Source organism: Opisthocomus hoazin, chromosome 5 (genome assembly GCF_030867145.1).
Source record: "Opisthocomus hoazin isolate bOpiHoa1 chromosome 5, bOpiHoa1.hap1, whole genome shotgun sequence".
Classification (NCBI taxonomy): domain Eukaryota; kingdom Metazoa; phylum Chordata; class Aves; order Opisthocomiformes; family Opisthocomidae; genus Opisthocomus; species Opisthocomus hoazin.
This window is the reverse complement of record NC_134418.1, coordinates 84737446-84760149: the sequence shown is the minus strand read 5'-3', so window position 1 is coordinate 84760149 and position 22704 is coordinate 84737446. Positions and strand designations below refer to the sequence as shown.

At 46.0% G+C, this 22704-nt stretch overlaps 2 protein-coding genes across 7 annotated transcripts in view; one reads left to right on the top strand and one right to left on the bottom strand.

Moving 5' to 3' along the window:
* FIP1L1 (factor interacting with PAPOLA and CPSF1) overlaps positions 1-15048 on the top strand; it is a 46169-nt gene extending 31121 nt beyond the window's left edge. For 4 of the 5 annotated variants that reach the window (XM_075421994.1, XM_075421997.1, XM_075421996.1 and 1 more), the window contains 4 exons: positions 808-863; positions 7169-7394; positions 13868-14005; positions 14726-15048. In XM_075421994.1, the coding sequence (XP_075278109.1) occupies positions 808-863; positions 7169-7394; positions 13868-14005; positions 14726-14873 (568 nt within the window). In that variant the 3' untranslated portion in view covers positions 14874-15048. The remainder of the gene's footprint in view (positions 1-807; positions 864-7168; positions 7395-13867; positions 14006-14725) is intronic. The other variant, XM_075421995.1, reaches the window with a different exon arrangement.
* Positions 15049-15865: 817 nt separating this feature from the next.
* LNX1 (ligand of numb-protein X 1) overlaps positions 15866-22704 on the bottom strand; it is a 64684-nt gene continuing 57845 nt past the window's right edge. For both annotated transcript variants that reach the window (XM_075421991.1, XM_075421992.1), the window contains exons 8-10: positions 22426-22639; positions 17365-17523; positions 15866-16643 (exon numbers count right to left, since the gene is read on the bottom strand). In XM_075421991.1, coding sequence (XP_075278106.1) covers positions 16508-16643; positions 17365-17523; positions 22426-22639 — 509 coding nt within the window. In that variant the 3' untranslated portion in view covers positions 15866-16507. The remainder of the gene's footprint in view (positions 16644-17364; positions 17524-22425; positions 22640-22704) is intronic.

The following is a 22704-nucleotide window of genomic DNA, read 5'->3' as shown; positions in this document are numbered from 1 at the left end:
TCAAGTTTATTGTGGAAGCTAGGAACTAAATGTCATACTTTTAGTTGTTAACATTGGCATTTTGTTATCATTCTTTTTGTTTTGCTTTTAAACTAGGCTAACCCAAAACTTACTTCTTAATGTTCAAGTGCCTCAAGAACAGAAATAACACTTAGCTTAAATATTGCAAAGATAATTCATTCAAGTTACGTAGGAAGTGCTAAAAGTCATGGAAGAAGTATGAATTATGTCCTGTGCACATACCATCGTTTTAACCTTTCTGGTTTTTACCTACTTCTTGGCTCCCACTGAAAGAAGTCAGCCTAGAAAATATGTAGTTAATTTAATAGTTCATTTATAGAACTACACATTTGAAGTCCACCTGTTCTTAGACACGCTTACATACGTACTTTTTAACAGAAAGAATGAGAGTGCCTCCATTCATGGATGAAGCACTTCCAAGGAATTGGAGATTGAATTCAGTATCTGTGTAGAAACATCTTAAGATACGAGAAACATTTGAAATAGAAAATTCATTGAAAATACGAAAGAACGGCTTTGATGATATGGATATTGCTTGCTTTAAAGTTTAAGAAGAGAGAATGCTATTTTCACCCATAGTAAAACATGAAATTTACATATTTGTGTCTATACTTTCTTAATTAGTCATGCTCAGAATGGAGACCTTAAATCCATTTATAACAAACTCTTTGTTTTAGTCCGTATGGTGGTAAGAATTCAGAGGAATGAGATTAAAAGTATGTATTTATTAATGGAGGTAGCTTTGATGGTAAAACTGGATTTTTACATGGATTTTCTTTCCAACAGTGGACATTCTTCTGGCTATGATGGTCGTTCTGTTCGTGCATTTTCATATGGCAGTGGTGAGTAAGCTTGCTGGCTTTGAAAATTTTGACCAGTGCTAGATCAAATTGTTTGATATACTTGTCAGGGTTTTAGCTAAGAGTCAAAACACGTCCTTTCAGTGTTTCAGTATGAAAGCTTATTGCCTACCATTGTAAACAGCTACATGCTGTTGCAATTTAACAGCTGTTGGTAGATGCTGTTGTTTTGCTTACTTATTTGTGTGCTGGATATCTTTCCATGCTGCTTTTGCAGAACTATTATTTTAAACAATAATACACTGTAATATGGACCACAAGTCAGGGAGAGTTTTTTAAGAACTGATAGGATTTAAAGCAGGAGAACAAGCGCTGTCGAGGTATAATCAGAATTTTAAGCAGCAACACCAATCATTGAGAAATCTTGAGTGCTGCACCTCTCCTTTGAAAAACTGTACCATAACTTCAGCTATCCTCTTGCAAAAATCAGTCTTTTCTTTGTTTTGGTTAATGTTATGGAGAAAATCTGAAGCTGAAAAACATCGCTTTCTGGTTTTATAGTAACAGTGATCCAAAACAGAAGTTTCATTATATGCAATCAAAGGGACGTCCACCGAGCCCACAGTGACTTTAGAAGAGTTACCTAGCACGGCTCTGCTTCTCGAGCCATGAGATAAATAGCAATACTGAGATGTCAGCTTCATCCTGACCTAGCCCAAATTGGGAAGATAGAATAAATATAGAATTGTAGAATGGTTTGGGTTGGAAGGGACCTTGTAGGTCATCTAGTCCAACCCCCATGCCATGGGCAGGGACCCCTTCCACCAGACCAGGGTGCTCCAAGCCCCATCCAACCTGGCCTTGAGCACTGCCAGGGAGGGGGCAGCCACAGCTTCTCTGGGCAGCCTGGGCCAGGGTCTCACCACCCTCATGGGGAAGAATTTCTTCCTTATGTCCAATCTAAACCTACCTTTTTCAGTTTAAAACCATTACCCCTTGTCCTGTCACTACAGGCTCTGGTAAAGTCTCTCCATCTTTCTTACAAGCCCGCTTTAAGTATTGAAAGGCCACATTAAGGTCTCCTCAGAGCCTGCTCTTTTGTAGGCTGAACAGCCTAGGAGAGATGTTCCAGCTCTCTGGTGATTTTCATGGCCCTCCTCTGGACGTGCTCTAACATGTCTTTCTTGTGCTGGGGGTCCCAGAGCTGCAGGCAGGACTCCAGGTGGGGGTCTCAGAAGAGCACCCAGAGGAAGAATCCCCTCCCTCGACCTGCTGGCCACGCTGCTTTTTAGGCAGCCCAGGATATGGTTGGTTTTCTGGGCTGCAAACTCACGTTGCTGGCTCATATTTAATTTCTCATCCACCAGTATCCCAAAGTCCTTCCCTGCAGGGCTGCTCTCCATCAGTTTGCCACCCAGTCTGTACTGGTGATGAGGTTCAACAAGGGCAAGTGCAGGGTCCTGCACCTGGGGAGGAACAACCTCATGCACCAGTACAGGCTTGGGGTGGACCTGCTGGAGAGCAGCTCTGCGGAGAGGGACCTGGGTGTCCTGGTGGACAACAGGTTAACCATGAGCCAGCAGTATGCCCTGGCTGCCAAGAAAGCCAATGGGATCCTGGGGTGCATCAAGAAGAGTGTGGCCAGCAGGACGAGGGAGGTTCTCCTTCCCCTCTACACTGCCCTGGTGAGGCCTCATCTGGAGTACTGTGTCCAGTTCTGGGCTCCCCAGTTCAAGAAGGATGAAGAGCTACTGGAGAGAGTCCAGCGGAGGGCTACAAGGATGGTGAGGGGACTGGAGCATCTCCACTACGAGGAGAGGTTGAGGGAACTGGGCTTGTTCAGCCTGAAGAAGAGAAGGCTGCGAGGGGACCTTATAAATGCCTACAAATATCTGAAGGGTGGGTGTCAGGAGGATGGGGCCAAGCTCTTTTCAGTGGTGCCCAGTGACAGGACAAGGGGCAATGGGCACAAACTGAAGCAGAGGAAGTTCCGTCTGAACATGAGGAGGAACTTCTTCTCTCTGAGGGTGACGGAGCACTGGAACAGGCTGCCCAGGGAGGTTGTGGATTCTCCTTCTCTGGAGATATTCAAGACCCGCCTGGACAAGGTCCTGTGCAGCCTGCTGTAGGTGACCCTGCTTCGGCAGGGGGTTGGACTAGATGACCCACAGAGGTCCCTTCCAACCCCTACTATTCTGTGATTCTGTGATTCTGTGACTGCCCCGGTGGAGGTGCAGGAGCTTCCGTATTGCAAGTCACTGCCTCTGCCTTTAGTGCATCTGCCCTCCAGCCCCATACCTGGTGCCTTTTCTTCCAGCTGACTGTTTCTGTCTCCTTGCTCGTTGTTCCTTTGGTCCCTAACTGCTGGGAGGAGAAAGTTCTGTCCGGTTCTGGGCATACATAACGTTCAGCACAGATCAAATGATCAGATAGTGTAGCTCCAAAATGTTCGTGAGTCTTTAGAGAGGATATCCAAAGCGACGTTTCTGAATGGCTTGGAAGTTCTTGAAGTTGGAGCAGTGGATGGAGTAACAAGTGGTACTTTGTTGACGTTGAAAGGATCCTCATGAGTTACCAAGTGTTTGCTTTCGTGTCTGGAAGCTTGTTGTATTTTCAAGAATGCTTAATGTGGGCAAACAGCTGCTTTACAGTAACTCCTTTTTTAGCAAGAATTGAACTGTGTTTGCTGAAGTTTTAGCAAAACGGTAAAGCTGAGGCAGACAGCTGAGATACCCAAGTGGCTATTGGTCAGGCATTGGACCAGGCTGCCCAAGGAGGTGGTGGAGTCCCCATCCCTGGAGGGGTTTCAAAAACCTGTAGATGTGGCACTTGAGGACATGGTTTAGCAGGCATGGGGTGTTGGGTTGGTGGTTGGACTCAATGATCTTAGAGGTTTTTTCCAACCTATGATTCTATGATTCTATTTTGCTGAAGCTTTAACTTCTACAGCCATGCAGAGCATCGTAAGGAAAGCAGTCTCACAGTCATTAGTATGCCCATCACATTTAATATGTAGTCTCCAATTTAGAATGCTTTTCACTTTGGAATCTCTCTGGTTAGAATTTGCTCTGCTGTCAAGTATTGTCAGGGACACAACAACATTTCCAAGTTTGCTGCTGACCTTCAGGGGTGATGGCTTGCTTACGTTGTCGCAGTACCCATGTATGAAAGCTGACTGTCCCTGTGCTCATGCCAACATTGAACTTGAATTTCTTCAGCAGGGTGACAAAATTGTGTTTGCCTTTGGTTGTGGAGACCAAGGAGCACAGTCTGCTCCCGTCTTCCCAGTCTGCTCCCATTTTGCCAACGTATCTGGCACCCTGTTGTGACAAAAGCTTTCATATTTACTGCACAAAGCAAACTGAGCTGTGTCTGGCATATGCATTTTTGGATCTGTAGAGGCTCAGCAGCATGTTACTGCTGTTATTCATCTCTCAGTGAAAGGTGTTTTCCTGCCCATCATCTTAACTCCACCAGTCCCAGTCTCTCAATGTGAGGAGTATTTTACCAGTGCTCTCTGTGCATCAGAACTTCAGTAAATTGAGGGCTGAGTGGTGCAGTAGGGTACAGATGATCATTTTAATTAAGAGTTGCTAAATATATTTATTCAATAGTTGCTTTGGATGATAACACCGAATCTCCAACTGTTGCCTTCTTTGCCAGTCCGTATGGTTCATGGCTTTGTTGAAAATGTGGGCGAAGATGAGCCCATGGAACATGCTGCAAAAAATGCTGATCTTGACTATGGCTCTGACCTTTCTCCTGCCTGCTGGAACTGCTGATCTCACGCCTTGGTGCCTTTTCACATGTTTCCCACTGCACACCCACTGGGAAGATTGCATAATAAAAGAATATTCTGAATTTGTAGCTTCAGGAATATCTGTTTTGTCTTTGTGCTCTTCCACTGCATCGAGGCAGTTTCTTCAGTTAGCCCGTCAATGCTTGCTTAGTTCAGGGCTACCTTTGCCATGAGATCTTTGAATTTTATCGAGCGGTCAATGTACGGCACCGCACTTGGTCTGCCAGTGAAGCGACCGGCGTTGTATGCTTGTTCGCTTCTTCCTCCAGCATTTCTCTGCTCTGTGCTCTAAAAATGTTCTTTATACCTTACGAACTTGCAAGATATTTAGCATTAGAGTCAGTATTTTTTGAGGCACAAAGAAGATGTGTTAATAGTTCGCCTTAGACTGTGACACCACGCAGCTTTAAATGTTTCAACCGTCTCCGAAACGATGGGCTGTTCAGAGCTCCCTCTCTTCCTGTTTGAAAAATAAAATCAGAGTTAAACTTTGGAAGTGTCTTGCTTTTTGTAGAAAGTAATGGAATAATCCATGTAGAGATAGTAGAAATGACAAGTTACTTCAAGTAGTAAACGCAGAACACCAGTTCATAGTAGAAAACGCACATAGCTTCTGGTGTGCTGTGAGTAATTCCTGGTGAAAATCTAGGTGTAAAAATGCACTCAAAGAACTGGTTTATCTCCAGTTACTGGGGTGGAAACGGCGTACTTCTCTCTGAGAATTACTGCAGATGGGAGGGAGTAACCAAAATTTATCGTGAAAGTTTATACTGCCATTAAGAAGAATAATTGTTTTGTAGTATACGTTTAAAGTTAAATTTAAGTTTACACTTTCTATCAGAATATTCTGGCAGCCGGTGTGTTCACGTCTCGTAGACCATACGTACGTTGTTGACATAGTGGCAGCTCAAGGAAATTAGCAGTCTTTAAAGTCCAGCTGTTATTTTGCTATTTCTGGCTGCTTTCCTTAGAAGAATTTCAGGTTTTGGCAGTATAATGAACAACATACTATTGTATGGGGGTGTTTTTTTCTGTTAACTCCTCATACTCTCTGTAGCCCTGAAGTGAAACAGTGTCAAGCATTTTGTTAGTGGCAAAACCTCACATCAATGCTTTTTTTAAAGCATTATCAGGCTTTTCATTGCAAATGTGTTTTAACAATGATGTGTTTTTTTTTCCTGCTCCGCTGCCTGCTCAGAAGGCCTCTTGTATTCCTCCTTCGGACGCTTGGCAAACTGCTGTCTTCAGCTGCTGCCAGAGCTTGCCGGGGCAGGCATACCCCCGCCGTCGTAGGCAAGGCGGTCGGAACGGAGCTGTCGGGAGAAGCCGCTGGCTTTAGAGCTCGCCGGTGTTGCGTACAGCGTCAGTAACGCACTTCACGTTGTTGAGTGGATGTTGGTGTTGATGATGCTATGAATATCTCTCTGTGACACCACAGAGTCAAGTGAATGTTGTTCTCATGTTATAGATCATGAAGTGGAACTCATAACAAACGATTTATTGAAGGCCATGTTATCATTGGCTAGGAAGGCAGATAAGCAGAGAGTGGGAAGTCCTCTGTACTGTAAGTCCACTAGAGAGTGCTCTTTCCAGATAAATACTACAGCCCGTAGCTCCTACTCACAGGATACGCTCACCGGGCTGGTGGAGAGGGAGGGCAGGACAGAGCAACCGGGGCGTGAAGAGCGGTAGCTCTTTATTACATTGGAATTGGCAGAAAGCTATGGAGAAGCGTGTCCCCTCTCTCTTCCCATTGCTGGTTGCCTAAAAAGCATGTGAGACAGCATTATGTCTTCCTTCTTAGCTTCTGAAGAATAATCTTTTATATGCCCAATTTTGTGAACCTGTTATATTTTAGTGGTAATAGTGGTTGTGATGAGTATGCATTCAAAATGCTGTCTTACAAAGCATTAAGAGGGAGCATTATTTCTTCTCCCCAGGATGAATTTATGGAAGACATTTCTAAAGTTGCTGTTACATTCTGTAATCAGAAAAGTATGGCAAAGCACAGTGTAGCATATAAATCAGTGAATGAGGACATTCTAACTAACATTGTATTTTAAATACAATTATTTTAAAGGACAAAACATAAAAATAGTAGCATCTAAATATAAAGTTGGAAGCATCCTTTCTCCTTGTTTTTCTGATCTGTACTTTCAGAGCCACTGAGTTTCAAAGGCAGTTTTGTTTTCTGGTTGGTTTTGTTTTGTTGTTCCCCCAAAACAAAGCCATTTGACCGTGGAAGATCAGATCCTTTCAGCATATCTTTGCACAATATTTTTTTTTTTTTCTTTCAAAAGGATGTAGACAGCCTTTGCGGTGTGCATCCTGGTTCTGTACATCTTCATAATGAGTATTTAAATGAGTGCCAGGGACATCTATTAAAATGCAGAGTTTGCTCAAAATTAAATGTTACGTGAAAGGGGAAGATTTGAAAATGTCATTGGAGGAGGCTGACAAACATCTGCGTTTTCATGCATAAGTAGTACTACAGTTTTCATGTGGTACCTGATTTTGTTCTTTCTAATACCTGCATCTTTTTCTTTAGTCACCTTTCCGCACCTTGCAGGTTCTGCTCCCTCGTGGTCTAGTCTGATGGACACCAGCAAACAGTGGGATTACTACGCACGGAGAGAGAAGGACAGGGAACGGGAGAGAGAGCGATCCCGAGATCGGGAGCGGGATCGCGACCGGGACCGCGACCGAGAGCGCGAACGTACCAGGGACAGGGAAAGGGACCGAGATCACAGCCCGACTCCGAGTGTGTTCAACAGGTTGGTGAACTGTCGTCAGCGTGCTGTAACTCTGCTCCAAACCCTGTGTCTGTGTTAAACAGCATTCTGCAGCATTACTGTGCAGCTGTGTATTCTAAAGAGCTAGAGCATGGCTTTCTCCCCCTCTCCCTTTTCTCTTGGAAGTCAATTAACTTTTAAAATGTGAAACAGAAGTGTAAAAATAGGTCCAAGCCGGTCGTGGTGCTGTACAGGTTAAAGGTGTGATTTAAGCCTCGTGCGTGAGATGTCCGGCTCTCTTTGACACCAGTAGGTCTAGGAAAAGCTGTACAAGCACTAAATGAATCTTGGTTGCCCAGTCAGTGCTAAGAGCAATGTGGTGCAACATTTGACTTTAATTAACGGTGTTATTAGCTGCTGAAATGTTAGTTTGGTCGTTAGCACTGGCTGGATAATCATCTGTCCTATCTTTTTTTAAAACTATTATTTCAAGGTCAAAAATTTTTTTTGATTTTCAGGCAGATGATGAAAATAATGGCAGATAACTTTGGCTGACTTTCAACTCTCTAATTGCTCTAAAAAAAAAAAAAAGAAAGGAAAAATAGCTGCAATTTCTGTGTTCGAGCGCACGAGTACAAAGCATTTAACGCTGAGCTCGCGATGGCCCCGTAGAGGTCTGTTGGCTCGCCGGATGGAGCTGAATTTACTTTGCTCGTTAGCTGCGAAGTATTTTGGCGTAGAGGTCTTGCTGCTTTTCTCCGTGGGTTTTGTGGAGTTTCAGTTTTTGCAGAATATATACGTTAGCTATGAAGCAGATTGTTTTTACCAGTGGTTTGACGCTGCGGGGAAGGAGAGCACCCAGAGTCAACGTTCCTTCAGCTGAGAGCTGACGTTTTCTGCGCGATGGTTGTCAGCTGAAGACCCAAACTGGGTGCGAGAGAGGGGATTTATGCAGATGGGGTGATGTCCTCTCCCGTGTGCCCATGCCCTGTTCCAGGGTCAGAACCCAAGACCCATCGAAACGTCTGTCTCTCAGACAGCTTGATTGAAGGCCAGAAAGAAGCCTGGTCATTCAAGGGTGCTGGAAACGAGCCTTAATAGCTTCCAGGCCTGGAGAAATCTCTGTGCTGCTGCCAGAGTTATCTGTAAAGGAGGGGGAAGAGCAGGCCTCAGCTTTTTTTATGTGACTAAATTATCCACCATCTGTAGCAAAGCTGTTGCCACATGGCTGTGTAAGAAAACGGGAGGCCCTTAACTGGTGCAAGGCGGGTTGGGAGTCACAGAGAAGGAGGGAGAGACAGAGCATGCAGATGTGATGTTTTTTTTTTTTAAGAAGGTTTATTTTCAATTCCATGCACTTAAAATGAAATGAAACGAGCTATGAGGAAGAGAATGTGGACTATTTTAGCAACTGTACAGATGCATTATGTTTATTTAAATTCCCTTTGCTGAAGTGACACTGTGGTGAGCTTTGGAGTAAGCATAATCTTTAGTTTTTTACTGCTCAGAAAACGATTGCTTTCTATGTTTCCAGTGGTTCTTTTCCAGATAAAAAGCCTGTATTTGTGCTATAGGATTTCTTAATATTGTAAGAAAATGGGAATTGTTCTATTCTATTCTGTGCTATTCTATTCTGTGCTATTCTATTCTGTGCTATTCTATTCTGTGCTATTCTATTCTGTTCTATTCTATTCTGTTCTATTCTATTCTATTCTATTCTGTTCTATTCTATTCTATTCTGTTCTATTCTATTCTATTCTATTCTATTCTATTCTATTATTTTGATTCTATTATTAACCAAAATGTGGTTTAAAAGTGAACCTTCAGCTACCTTTGTATTATGTTCCACCTTTACCCTGCTATCCTGAGGTGAAATTGTGCATTTTCAGTGTACCTCACTCTGCCCCCTTGAGAAGATGCTGTTCTTTTTGACCGTTGTCCCTTTTACAAAGACTAGATTTCCTTTTCTGCATTGATATTTTCAAGTCAGTTAGGTACCGCTAAAAATGTAAACTGTAGAATTTGATTGATATCTTATCATTTGGTGTTTCTTCCTTAGCAATTGGGGGGGAAAAAAAAAGGCAGAACCCAAGAACTGTATTTCTAGGGTCCTGGGACCCAATAATCCCACATAGCAGAGCAGGCGAGGGTCTGCCTGGCCAGAAGGCAGCTTTGGAGCAGGCGGTAGGACAGGTTATCCAGGGAGATCATGGCATCTCCAGCCTGGGAGATACCGAGAACTTGACTGAACAAGGCCCTAAGCAGCCTGACCAGACTTCTGAGTTGGATCTTTGCTGTGGAGGGGCATAGCCCAAGTGACCTCCAAGAAGTCCCTTCCAGCCTAAATCCTTCCGTGGTTCTTTGTTGTAGAGTTTTTGGATACAAGGGAAAGTTTTTGAATACAGGTATCGGAAGTTAGACGTCTCTAGCAAAGTGAGCTCTCCTGATTTGTGAAGTTAACAGCTTGTAGTCTGGTTTGAAAGAGTAACCAAAGGTGTAGAGAATGAAGATTCATATGGACTGGACTGTGTGGGGGCTTTTTTGCCAAGAGGCCGCAGGTAACTGTGGGTCCTCTTCCACAAGTCACAGGTTAGGGTGCTCTCAGGGCTGTCCCTCGACGGCTTTGATCACTGGGACATACGCCCAGGTACAAAACAGGGAGGAGGTCACTGGTGTAACATTGGGTACATGGAATTTATTCCTCTTCCTGAAAGCTCCCCAACTTACTGGACTTGGCAAACTGACTTTTTGCTTTACTTGTAGAAAGGTTGTTTATTTTCAGAAATACTTACAAGCTGTCGTGGTTCCTCAGTACTTTGGCAAAATAAGGTTTAAAAAGGACTATCAATAATATTTTTTTCCTTTTCTAGAGTGTTTTAAAATAGTTATGTAGCAGAGCAAATGCAGACTGTGGGTTAACGTTAGAGGCTTTGAATCTCAGCTGTGAACCGAAGCCGTAAGTCTACAAGTAGCCATCTAACTGATTACGGCGAGCTCATCAGAAGGCAGTGCTAGACAGTCGAATTTCAACTTTTTAATTAGATACTGATCATCAAAATGTTAGTTCTGAGAAGTATTATCAAATATTGGCAGTAAGCTGTATTTGAATTGGTTCTGCCTTTTTCTGCAAGCCTGCAGACGTGTAAAGGCTCCTAAAACGGTGATGGCTGGGTGGCACTTGAAAGGTGCGTTAGTACAGGAATCCCTCGTCTAACAAAAATTGTCATTTGTTGTTCAAATCAGACTTTACCTTTGGTTATAACTTTTGGTAGACTTGGGAACCTAATTTTAATTTCATTTGAACATTATACTTTTTTTTAATACATATATATTCTAAAACTGAGCTTTGTACCTAGACTTCACCAGGCGGATGCTGTCTCTGTGGTGCTGCTTTATGACACACCAAGTGAAGACAGACTTCACACGTAGCTGGAATGGAGACTGTCGTTCTGACCAGCAGACCGAACCGCTCTGCAAGCCAAGCTGGTCTGCTCTTCAGTGTGACTTGTCCTAGAAACCAGCAGCTGATATCAGCCTGCATCTTTCTGTGACATTGGACAAGGAATCTTATAATTGTTGGTTTACCCCTGTCCCTGAGGGCTGAAATTCATTTCTCGTGAGAAGAAATGCTCAGTAGGAATGGACTTGGAATTGTGAATGTCTCCTCTCACTTCCCTCCTTCCCCTGACAGCAGAGTAGAAACTTGAGGGTGAAACAGTGGTAAATGATCATTACAGATAGCAACAGGTTAAAGGCATAGGGCTTGCGGTTTCATCACTGTAAGATTTTGCATTTATTTTCTCCCTTCCCCTCACCCCCAGCTGCTTTAGTTTACCTGTCTGGATTTTGGACATCTCAGTGAACAATTGAATTTATTTTTCACATCCTGGCCTCTGACCCAGGGTGCCTTAAGCTGGCCGTGGAGTAATTAGGACCAGAATTCATGTTCTGTGGCTGTACTGCCCTCGTTTTTTATCACAGAATCACAGAACGGTTGGGGTTGGAAGGGACCTCTGTGGGTCACCCAGCCCAGCCCCCTGCCCAAGCAGGGTCACCCAGAGCAGGCTGCACAGCACCGTGTCCAGGTGGGTCTTGAATATCTCCGGAGAAGGAGACTCCACAGCCTCCCTGGGCAGCCTGGGCCAGGGCTCCGTCACCCTCAGAGGGAAGAAGTTCTTCCTCATGTTCAGCTGGAACTTCCTCTGCTTCAGTTTGTGCCCGTTGCCCCTTGTCCTGTCACTGGGCCCCACTGGAAAGAGTCTGGCCCCGTCCTCCTGACCCCCACCCTGCAGATATTTGTAGGCATTGATAAGGTCCCCTCTCAGCCTTCTCTTCTCCAGGCTGAACAAGCCCAGCTCCCTCAGCCTCTCCTCGTAGCAGAGATGCTCCAGTCCCTGTGTCTCTGTTGTAGGGTTTGCTTGTGAGAGAGACACGTTAGCTTTAACACAGTCTTTAAAAAACACATTTAATCCTGTTGAATTTCGGTATTGTCTGAAGAGGGGGACAATAGTTAAGAGAAGTGATAGTGGCGTGATGCCTGCGAGGGTGACCGAGCACTGGCACACGTTGGCCAGGGAGGTGGTGAAGTCTCCATCCTTGGAGATACCCAAAAGCTGTCTGGACGTGGTCCTGGTGGCCCCGCTCGAGCAGGAGTTTGGACCAGAGGACGTCCAGTCATCGTGCCTTCCAGCCTCAACCCTGCTGTCGTCCGTCACAAATGTGCAGTGATGATCAGCTCGCTCTCAGATGCCATCGTATTGCTTAGTGACAAATCGTAACTGTGAGTGCTTTATTGATAGCTAGAGTTTTCCTGATTTTCACATGTGAATAGTTTTAATGTCCCTTAGAAAACCAGGATTTTCTTCTCTGTGTTTGATGCTTCCCTACAGTGTCTTAAATTGCTAATTTTTGAGACTTGCTTCATGGTACAATCATACAGCGTTTCACAGAAAGCCTAGTGCCATTGCCCCTGCTCGCTCTGGGTTTTCCTGCATAGCTGTAACAATCACTAATGTAATATCCTCACTTGAGCAGTGGCCCCAGGATCCAAGTTATGGCAGATAAAATTGTTTTGCTCCAAGTTCTTAACTGCTCCGGGACATGAGAAATCTCTTTAGGCTGGAGCTGTTCTCCTTGTGTGATCTGTGGCAGCTGAATCACAGAATCACAGACTGGTCGGGGTTGGCAGGGACCTCTGTGGGTCACCCAGCCCAACCTCCTGCCGAAGCAGGGTCACCCAGAGCAGGCTGCACAGGACCTTGTCCAGGTGGGTCTTGAATATCTCCAGAGAAGGAGACTCCACAACCTCCCTGGGCAGCCTGGGCCAGGGCTCCGTCGCCCTCGGAGGGAAGAAGTTCTTCCTCCTGTTCAGCTGGAGCTTCCTCTGCTTCAGTTTGTAACTGGAACAGTTTTTTATCTGGTCAGGGATCGCGGGAAGAAACTGTCTCTTACGGTAAATGTTGGCAAAGATGGAAAGAGCAAAACCCTTGGCTTTGTCAGCTGAATGGTATCTAAATCTCTGCCAGTGTGAATTACTGCCCCAGAAAGCCTGGTCACCTTGTGCCTTTCTTTAGGGCTTGGTAGGGATCTTCCAAACTATGGTTACGAAGACTTTGTGTGATATATGAATAGATACAGTAAGTTCATGTGTGTTGAAGTCTCGTTAAAAGATACTAGACACCGTATCTGGGTAGGATTTTCTTGGTAGAGACATGGTAAAATGAGCATGCCTTTTTAAGCTACGCTGATGTGGCGTGTGCGTGGTGTTGGCTGACTATAGATACTGCTCTTTTTTTTGTCATTTCACTAAACCCTTAGAACTGACTACCCTTTTCATCAAGTCAAAATATGAAATTACGTTCTTAAGTAAAACCTTTACGTTCTTGTATAGCCTGTAGTGTTTAGGGGTTTATATCAGCAGGGCAGCGCTCGTGGTAACCAAAGAGAGGAGTGGAAGTAGAGAGAACACGGGCGTCGGAGAGAAACTGCTTTTAAAAACAACCCGAAACGGTGACTGTATTTTGCTGTCAGTCTCTCTGCACCTAGCTTTTCCTTTCTTGAAGGTGGTGTAGGGAAATAGATCAACAATTTTATTTCGTGTACCCAAATGGTGTAACAGTCAAAAACTGTGCTGGCAAGTGCTGAGCGTTACACACGCCGATCTGCAAACATTACTGAAGTCTGTGCAGGGTTGTAGTTCCTTCGCAGCTAGATACAGGTTTAAGCTAAGTGCTGGATAACTGCTGGATAAACTTCGTGTGACACTGTGGTGATATTTTTTCCTTCCATTTTTGTTGAACAGTCCCCTTTCAAAATGGCATTGACCACAGCAGTCTAGCATGTAAGGTGAAGAGCTTTAATGTCCTTTTAACATACGCTGTGGATCTTGTTTAGAAACCCAATCTATCATTTATCATTTCTATCATTTATCTTGAGAATGTGTAAAAATGTATTTTTTTTTATATATATGCTGCTTGGTGTCGCTGTCCTGAAAATATCTTCTCTTTTTTAATCAGTGATGAGGAGCGATACAGATACAGAGACTACGCAGAACGAGGCTACGACCGCCATAGAACGAGCAGAGAGAAAGAAGACCGACACAGAGACAGGAGGCACAGGGAGAAAGAAGAGACCAGACACAAGTCATCTCGAAGGTTTGACTTTTTTAATAGGACACGAAAGACTTGACCGGTTTAAAAAAAATAAACTTTTAAAAGAGCCCCAAACAAACTGGAGTTTTGTGGAAAAACTGTAAAGGCTTAGATGTGCTGCTTGGAACAAGCCTGCCACGTAAAACGTGGACGGAGAAGACGCGATGTTGGCCCCGGGTAACTTCATCTTGAATGACGTATGTGGCAGTCTCAGCTCGCGGACAGAAATTCAGAATTTAGGGAAAGAAGAGTAAAAGTGATGGGTCAGAGAGAGGTGGAGTGAAGCTGACTTTGGGCAGCATTAACAGAACTACTCAGCAGTGGTTCTTAGGCAGTAAAATAACCGTGGTGGGCACTTGGTGGGAATTGTTCAACTTGATCCTTTTTAATTTAGAAATAAAGGTGAAGTCGAGGGAAGGGGGTCAATGCGAATGTTGAACGATGAAGGGATGCCAGTAGGGACACGACATTGTTAAAAGGAGTTCCAAATTTGAAAAATCATCCCAGTTTCCCAGCAAGAAGTGCGGGATGGGTGGATGTACGTGCCATTCCGTGAACAATTCAGTGTGGCGCTGACGTCCGCATACTACATGGGTCGGAACAGGAGCAGGTGCCAGTTTGCAAATACAAATGCAAAGGCTGTTTTTTTTGGTATTCTGCAATTAAATGGGGCCTGAAGCATCATGCAATTATTTGAGGGTTGTTTTTTTTCTCTCCCTTTAGTAACAGCAGACGTCGTCACGACAGTGAAGAAGGGGACAGCCACAGAAGGCACAAACACAAAAAATCCAAAAGAAGCAAAGAAGGAAAAGAGACCAGCGGTGAACCTGCTCCTGAGCAGGAAAACACTGAAGCTGCCCCTGTGGAATAGGCTTGTGTGATTTTTGCCTACTTGCATATATATTAGTGCCAGAAATAGATTACTATAAATCTCGTTATTTTTCTGGGTATTAAAATAATTTGCTCTTATTCTTGTTCTGTTAGTTTGAAATCAAAGGTTACTTTGGTTTTTTTTTGAAAATAAAAGAATGAATTTTTCATGTTAAGATTCCTGGACTGACTTTTGTCTTTTAAGAAACAGTGAGAAAACATCTTACAGCTAGAGGCTTGTGCTCTTAACGTATACGTAGGGCTTAAATTCTTTGTGTTGTCTCCTTTTCTCATGAGCCAGTGGGAAGGTCATTCTTTTACTGACTTTAGAAACAGTATGCATTCACTTTATTATATAGATATATAATAATTCACTTTATTATATATATACACAGCTGGAACAGTGTGGGTTTAGTGTAGCTTTTGGAGTTCATATTTGAAAAGGTCATCCTTTACTACAGGGACAGGCAGGGATTGCAGACTCATCAAGAACCTCGTGAAATGAGAAAAATTAATTAAACGAGGACCGGTGCTGGTTGTTCTTAGTCTGATGGAACACCGAGTGTGGTGATTATACCCTGGGGAGTTACGCCTGGTTTGCGTGGGTGCGTAAGGGTGAGTTAAGCTGGAGAATCATTCCTGCTGCTTCGCAGTGGCTGGAGAGAAAGTTCCTTTCGGTCTTTGTTCGAGGGGAACAGCTGTCCTTAAAGTGACAAAGATGAACAAGCGGATCCTCTTCCCATTGCTAGCTTGTGAGGGGGAAAAAAAAACACTTTGGGACATGGGTGATTTGCAGAGAAAGCCGAAGATCTGTTTTAAGAGAAATATCAGACCATCATCACTTTCAGATTCACTCCATCCAGATGAGTATTGAGTATGATTGGCGTGGCAGTCCTGGAATATAGTACTGCCCTGTCAGGGTGCTAGTTAGAAGACTTTCTTGGTGGTGTTAGCAGGGTGCGGTTCCTTAAAAACAATAATTCCGTATAAAATTCCTAGATTTAATAGTATTAATCAAAATATCCCGGGGAAGCGAGGTCATTCAGTTTTGAATAAAAATAATGTCTGTACAAGGACACAGTTACAGTTATTTTTAATTATTTTAGAAATTTAATTCACAGTTTTACAGACTAACAAACAGTACTTGAAAGTCTTGAAAAGCCCAGCTTCGTGCTGACCATGAAAAGGTACACGTAATCAAAGTGCTATTATTGTGTCGGATAAAAACCTGCACTGGACTTTTGCAACTAGAAAAATTGCAAGAAATTTTGCCATAAGTTATTCAAGGATTTCTTTTTGTAAATCAAAATAAAATGGGTGAGCGGGAGCTGCTGCTCCTTGAATGTCATTATTCTTGTAATGCATTAAATATATATATATATAAAAAAACCCAACAAACCCCCCTTAAGAACACAGAGGAGGAAAGACTGAAGTCTGTCGCTTCAATCACGCCGCAGTGGTTTTTCTGACAGCTGTCCCTGCTTTGCCTAAACTTGACTTTTCTTGACATGCAGGTTGAAATTTCACAAACCTTTTCTTTCTAAAACACGTACTTGAGCCCCTCAAAAAGCAAAGACTGATGTTCCTTTTCTTTTTTCCGTGCTAAACTACTTGTGCTCTCCACGAAGACTGGTTTTATAAAAAAGTGCCAGGCCAGGACGCAATGGTGAGAGTGATTTTGCCTTTCAGTTCTTTGAGCATCCTCGCCAAGCAGGCGTGCATCATCCCCGACGTGTTCCTGCCGTTGACAGCGAGCAGGATGTCGCCGCATCTGAAAAACCAAAGGCAAAGATGAGAGAACACTTAAACAAGGTGACGTCGTATCTGAAATGTCTGTAAATGCCACGGCCTGTCCCAAAGCTGGGAGGAAGGGGTGGAAATCAGCATTGCTATTCCTTCTCCGGCTAACTGGTGTTTGTGAATAAGGGAATAAAGCAGGGTGAAAATGCCTCACTTGTGTATTTTTCTTTTTTCTTACAACTTTATAATTAATTAGAGATAGAAAGAAAGTAGGATATAGTTCTTTCAGATGGGAGCGATCCATGTTCTGTACAAACTATGGTTTAAGACTTCGTAATTGATTTGAGTTGGCTCCATAATTCTGCATTTTCTCTCTGAAATTCTACTGGTGTGTGCAGGAAAGGCGGGGGGGGGGGTTGGTGGGGATTTTTTGAGCTGGGGATGGGGGAAAGCTGCTCTGTGCTGGCGTGCTTTGTGTTACCCCAGAGATAAAACTGACTTCTCTTTATACTTACTCATACACTAGTGATGGCTGGACATCTGAAAATCTTCTACTATGAAGGCAAATCTATTAAAGTTCAGGACAGTTACGTCCTGTTTCCAAATCTGGTGGAGTCAGTTCTGTATCAATGAGTCCTTTTCCCCCCCCCACGCTGTCTTCGTGAAAACTTGTTTTTTTAAATAAAAATCACAAATTGACTAGATGAAAGGCTTACTTAATGCTGCTTTTCATTAGATGTAATTATCATTACCTAATTCTGCCGTCATGATACGCTGGTGTTCCCCCAACAATGGATTTAATAAAGAAGGGTTTGCTCCCGGTGTGTTCCTCGTAACCCCCGACGATGCTGAAGCCAAGACTTCCAGACGTGTTTCTGCGTAAGACGATTTCTCTGCAGCTGTACAAATACCTGAAACAAACCAGGCCGATTAAATGCCTTGTGGTTAACCTGAGCTTCTGCTGGATCCTTCAGGAGGAGCCTGCCTTTTCGTACACCCTTGGAGGATCCTGAAGATGCGAAACAGCACCAAAGGTCCGCTGCTTTAGGGACCTGCGCTTCCCGGCGGGTTTGTAGCGCTGCTTTCCACAACCAGTCGTCCAGAAAGTAAAATTACCAAGTAATCTTGGGGTTAAAGAATTAAATAAGTCGTTTCATGAGGTTAAAATATTAAATAAGTTGTTTCATAGGGTTAAGAACATAAATTCTAGCGGCACTTGAAAGTGATGGCGAAAAACTGGGACTGGATTTGATATTTATAAGCCATCGTTCCAGAAACTGGACTTCACCTGCCTTGTACCATCCCATAACTCGTGTTACCTCCCAGAGAAGAGCCTGCACGTGATGACTGCCTCAGATGTGGCCGACATTTACTGCCGTGGTGCACATCAAAGGCAAACACTTTCCAAGGCCACCGAAATGAGCCAGAATTACAAAAATCACGGGGGTGACACAAAGAAGAACGCTGGTGGAAGAAGATCCTGAGCTTTCCTTGTCAAGGAGCGTGGAAGGTGAGGGAAGCCAGTTTGGAGCACTGAGACTGCTGGCGAGGAGACAGCTTGTCCTCACGGTGATGATTAACAGGAGATTTTGTTGTGAGAGGGCTGCAATCTGCTTCTCCCTCCGTTTGTCTTTGGAGTGTCTTCTATGAGACTGTCAGTTATGCTGAGTCAAAGCAAGGAACATGAGCAAGCAAGAACAGGGAGGTTCTCAGGCTTTTACACTTTGCCCATTGCTCCGAGTACATTAATTTCAATTCCCCCTTTATTTTCTTTTCTTTTAACAGAGCAGGAAAAAAGAAAATAATTCCATTAGTTACACAGCAGTAGAAATTTCCGTCCTTAGCACCAAACCATCTCCTCCTTAGCGGTGTACCCAGGGGTGACTGAAGATCCTGCTGAGTTATTTATAACTACTATATTTTATATATTATCTCACAGAATCACAGACTGGTCGGGGTTGGCAGGGCCCTCTGTGGGTCACCCAGCCCAACCCCCTGCCCAAGCAGGGTCACCCAGAGCAGGCTGCACAGCACCGCGGCCAGGCGGGGCTGGAATATCTCCAGAGAAGGAGACTCCACAGCCTCCCTGGGCAGCCTGGGCCAGGGCTCCGTCACCCTCAGAGGGAAGAAGTTCTTCCTCGTGTTCAGCTGGAGCTTCCTCTGCTTCAGTTTGTGCCCATTGCCCCTTGTCCGTTCGCTGGGCACCACTGGAAAGAGTCTGGCCCCATCCTCCTGACACCCACCCTGCAGATATTTAGAGGCATTGATAAGGTCCCCTCTCAGCCTTCTCTTCTCCAGGCTGAACAAGCCCAACTCCCTCAGCCTCTCCTTGTAGGAGAGATGCTCCAGTCCCCTCACCATCCTCGAAGCCCTCCGCTGGACTCTCTCCAGTAGCTCCTCAACCTTCCTGAGCTGGGGAGCCCAGAACTGGACACAGCACTGCAGATGGGGCCTCACCAGGGCAGAGCAGAGGGGGAGGAGAACCTCCCTCGTCCTGCTGGCCACACTCCTCCTGATGCACCCCAGGATCCCATCGGCCTTCTTGGCAGCCAGGGTACGCTGCTGGCTCATGGTCAACTTGTCATCCACCAGCACTCCCAGGTTCCTCTCCACAGAGCTGCTCTTCCCCCTTGGGAAAGGGGCAACTTCAGCACCAGTACAGAGAATTAAGCTTTTACAGCACACCAACGGTGAGGAAGGTGCCCTTAATTGTGTAGCTATTATTAACCTTGGCCCGTTTTCTGCTTCATCTGTCAAGGACAGACGTCTGTAGACATCCTCTAGTGCTTAGCTCATTGCAGCACCACTTACAGGACCATCCTTCACTGGGTTTTCATCACAACTCCGCGTTTTCAGAAGGCAGAAGCAAAGCTCTGACTCTCCCCTCGCTTTCCCCAACTCCCCCACCTTGTTTGCTGCAAGCAGACACTCGCACTGCGCTGCCACGGCTTCGCTAGAGCCAAGCCTTGCTCCTCTCCACAGAACTGAAGGACTCCACCATCCAGCTGCCTCTTTTTTTTGAATCGTGCCTGTTCCTGGGCTACCAGTGTTACCACCTCTTCTATTTGTTCAGTTTTCCTTATATACGCTCTTCCCATCTTCCCAAGCACCTTGCATGACCCTCCGTAGCTGTGATTTTTGGCATTTCTACTTCTCCATCAGCTGTACCAAACGTTCTTAGACTTACACGCCTTGGAGCAGTCCCAAGCAGCTATGGCTTTACGAATGTCATCATGGTTTTAATTAAGGTGGGTGAATCTTCACCATCTTGCCCCATAGTTGCACATCAGGCATCTTTACCGAGATGGACCTGCCAGACACGTATTTGGGCAGAGAATAATTATCTGCAAGAGCCTAGAAAGCACCACGAGACTGCTGGCAACACCTTGAGATCCAGCGGGATGCGATCCTTGCCAAAAGCAAACTGAAAGCAAAGATAGGGAAAGGTTAAATGCCCAGACAGGGGGGAAATGAGTTAATGCGATACACGTCCTGGCAAGAGAATCACAGAATCACAGAATAGTAGGGGTTGGAAGGGACCTCTGTGGGTCATCTAGTCCAACCCCCCTGCCGAAGCAGGGTCACCTACAGCAGACTGCACAGGACCTTGTCCAGGCGGGTCTTGAATATCTCCAGAGAAGGAGACTCCACAGCCTCCCTGGGCAGCCTGTTCCAGTGCTCCGTCACCCTCAGAGGGAGAACTTGTTGAAGGCCTTCCAGATGTCTGGTGTAGGCCCTGGAGAATCAGTACAAGAGCAGGAGGGTGAGGGCACTGATGCCACGGAAGACTGGAGGCTCCAATATTACCTAACGAGCAAACCCAAACCTGGTCCTCCTGCCCCGACTCGACCAGCCGGTCACTGGTGAGGATGCACCGCACTTTTGTGACTGTTGTGTCTCATCGGTGTCGGTCGCTGCCTCAGCCCGACGCTCAGAGCAGGGTACCAGCTCAGCGTACCAATCCTCCCCGCTTTGCTTTGGCTCTCCTCTATGCCCAGGGTCGCAGCTGGGGATGGAGCTACCATGAGCTCCTGTCTTCATTCTTGCTGGCACTGGGGTTGGCTTTACTTTGGACCAAAGTGGTGGGAATGGCTTCACAGACGCAGTCTTCAGAGGTGGGGACACAGAGCGAGCTTAGAGACCACTTTTAAAATAGTAAAAACCATCTTTTCTTCCCAAACTTCAAAGCAGAACTGACTGATGTGAACCCTGGGTGCAAGTCCACAGTACTGTGGAGTTCTGTCCTTCATCTCATCTCATCTCATCTCATCTCATCTCATCTCATCTCGTCTCATCTCATCATGTCCTTCATCATTTAACCAGATGATCTTTAAGGTCCCTTCCAACCCTTAGCATCTGCATCGCCTTGCTGAGGACACGGGGACTTCAGGTGGCCGTGGGTAGAAGATGACGACCAGGCAGCTCAGGTTTCCTCACAGCACAGCCGCGGTGGGGTTAGGCCAGGCGTGGGCAGGCTGTGGTGGTCTCAGCCCACCGAGCAATAGGTGGTGATGGAAGGCAAGACCCAGCACTGTAGACTGCAGAGTCTCCAATGCCTCTCTAGCCTGCTTGCCCCCTCTTGGCTGGGACCACTACCTGTGCTCCGGTGCCTTCGTGTTGGTGTGGAGCCCATCAAGCTGGGGTGCAGGAGAAGTGAGCAGGAATGAGGATCTCCCTAGGGCTGCCTGTCTTCAGTGAGACTGGGGGGAAAAAAGTTGACCATTGCCTGGGGTAGCAAGTTGGGGGCCATCCCTTTACTGCTTTTCTTTCACAGGGGAAGGAGGAGGAACCTTTCATCTGTGGGCGACAGGCACACAGCCTGCCTTCTGCTCTTGCCATGCTTCAGCACCTGTTGCACAGTCCCCAGACCAAGCCCCGAAACACATCTGGCCCTCGCAGCAGACCTTGCTGCAAGGCGAACGAGCTCCAAACAGCTCAGGGCAGAAGGAGGGAAAGCACCTAACCTGCTACGTGAGACCGGGAAACGATGAGGAGTCCCGAAACGGTGCCTGGAGAGAAAGCCCGCCTGCTCTGCAGAGCATCTCTTCGTGCCCTCATGTAGAAGACGAGGAGGTGCTCTGAACTGCTGCCAGGGTTGGGAGTACGGGCAAAAGTAGCTTGTGAGCCAACTTCTTCATTCCTTAAAATCAAATACCCATTTCAACTGTGTGTGTGTTGGATGTCCTCGTTGGACGCTTTACGAAACGCCGCTGAAGCTGCGGGTACATGGCCGAGCACACCGAGGGTGCTCGAGAGAGCCGGACGGCACGCGGCGTGGCTTTTATTCTCCTCGCCGAAAGGGCTGCAGGGCTGCTTCCCGCGCATGACAAACGTACCGCGGTCGGCCGGGCGCGGAGTGAAGAGAGGTGACTCGGAGGCACCGGCCAACCGCACGCACTCCGCAACATCTGGGCAGAGCCCAACAGCTCAGCTGGATGTGGAGGAGGGGAAGGGCTTGAGAGCTGCAGGAGGGGCAGCTCTGCCTTCTGCGGGGTGGTCGAGCCTAGACCCGAGCTCAGCAAGCTCCCATGTCCCCGGCAAGCTTCTCCTTTGACTCCCTAAGTGCCAGATATGTTTTCAAGACTGGAACGACTCAGGATCATTTCCTCCCTCGCAAGGGGATCTGCGTGTCTATTTTTCCATGTACACACAGCCATTTACAAAAGGGAGGTATTTAGAGTCGAGCCTGCGACAGAGCCTGGATTTAATTAAGATGTCAGTGCAATGAGTGGAGCCAAAAGAAAGAGCTGCCAGAAAACACAAATCTTTCCTCCCACTCCCCTTCAGCAGGAGGACGCAATCTGTGGACTCACCGCGGCAGCCCCAGCCACATCACCCAGGAGGGCGACCACTCGCTGCTGCTCTCGGCGACGGGCGGCAGGCAGCCCCGCTCCTCCCGGGCTTCGCACGCCCTCATCTCCAGGGCTTTGAGCACCACTGATGAGTTGGTGTTCTTCAGCAGGGCGACGGCCTCGCTCCGGCTGACCCCCGTCAGGTCGATCCCATTTACGTTCAGGAGGATGTCACCTGGGAGAGATCAAACAGATGACGAAAAACCCTGGAAGTCTTTCCAGCATCCCCTCCCTACACCC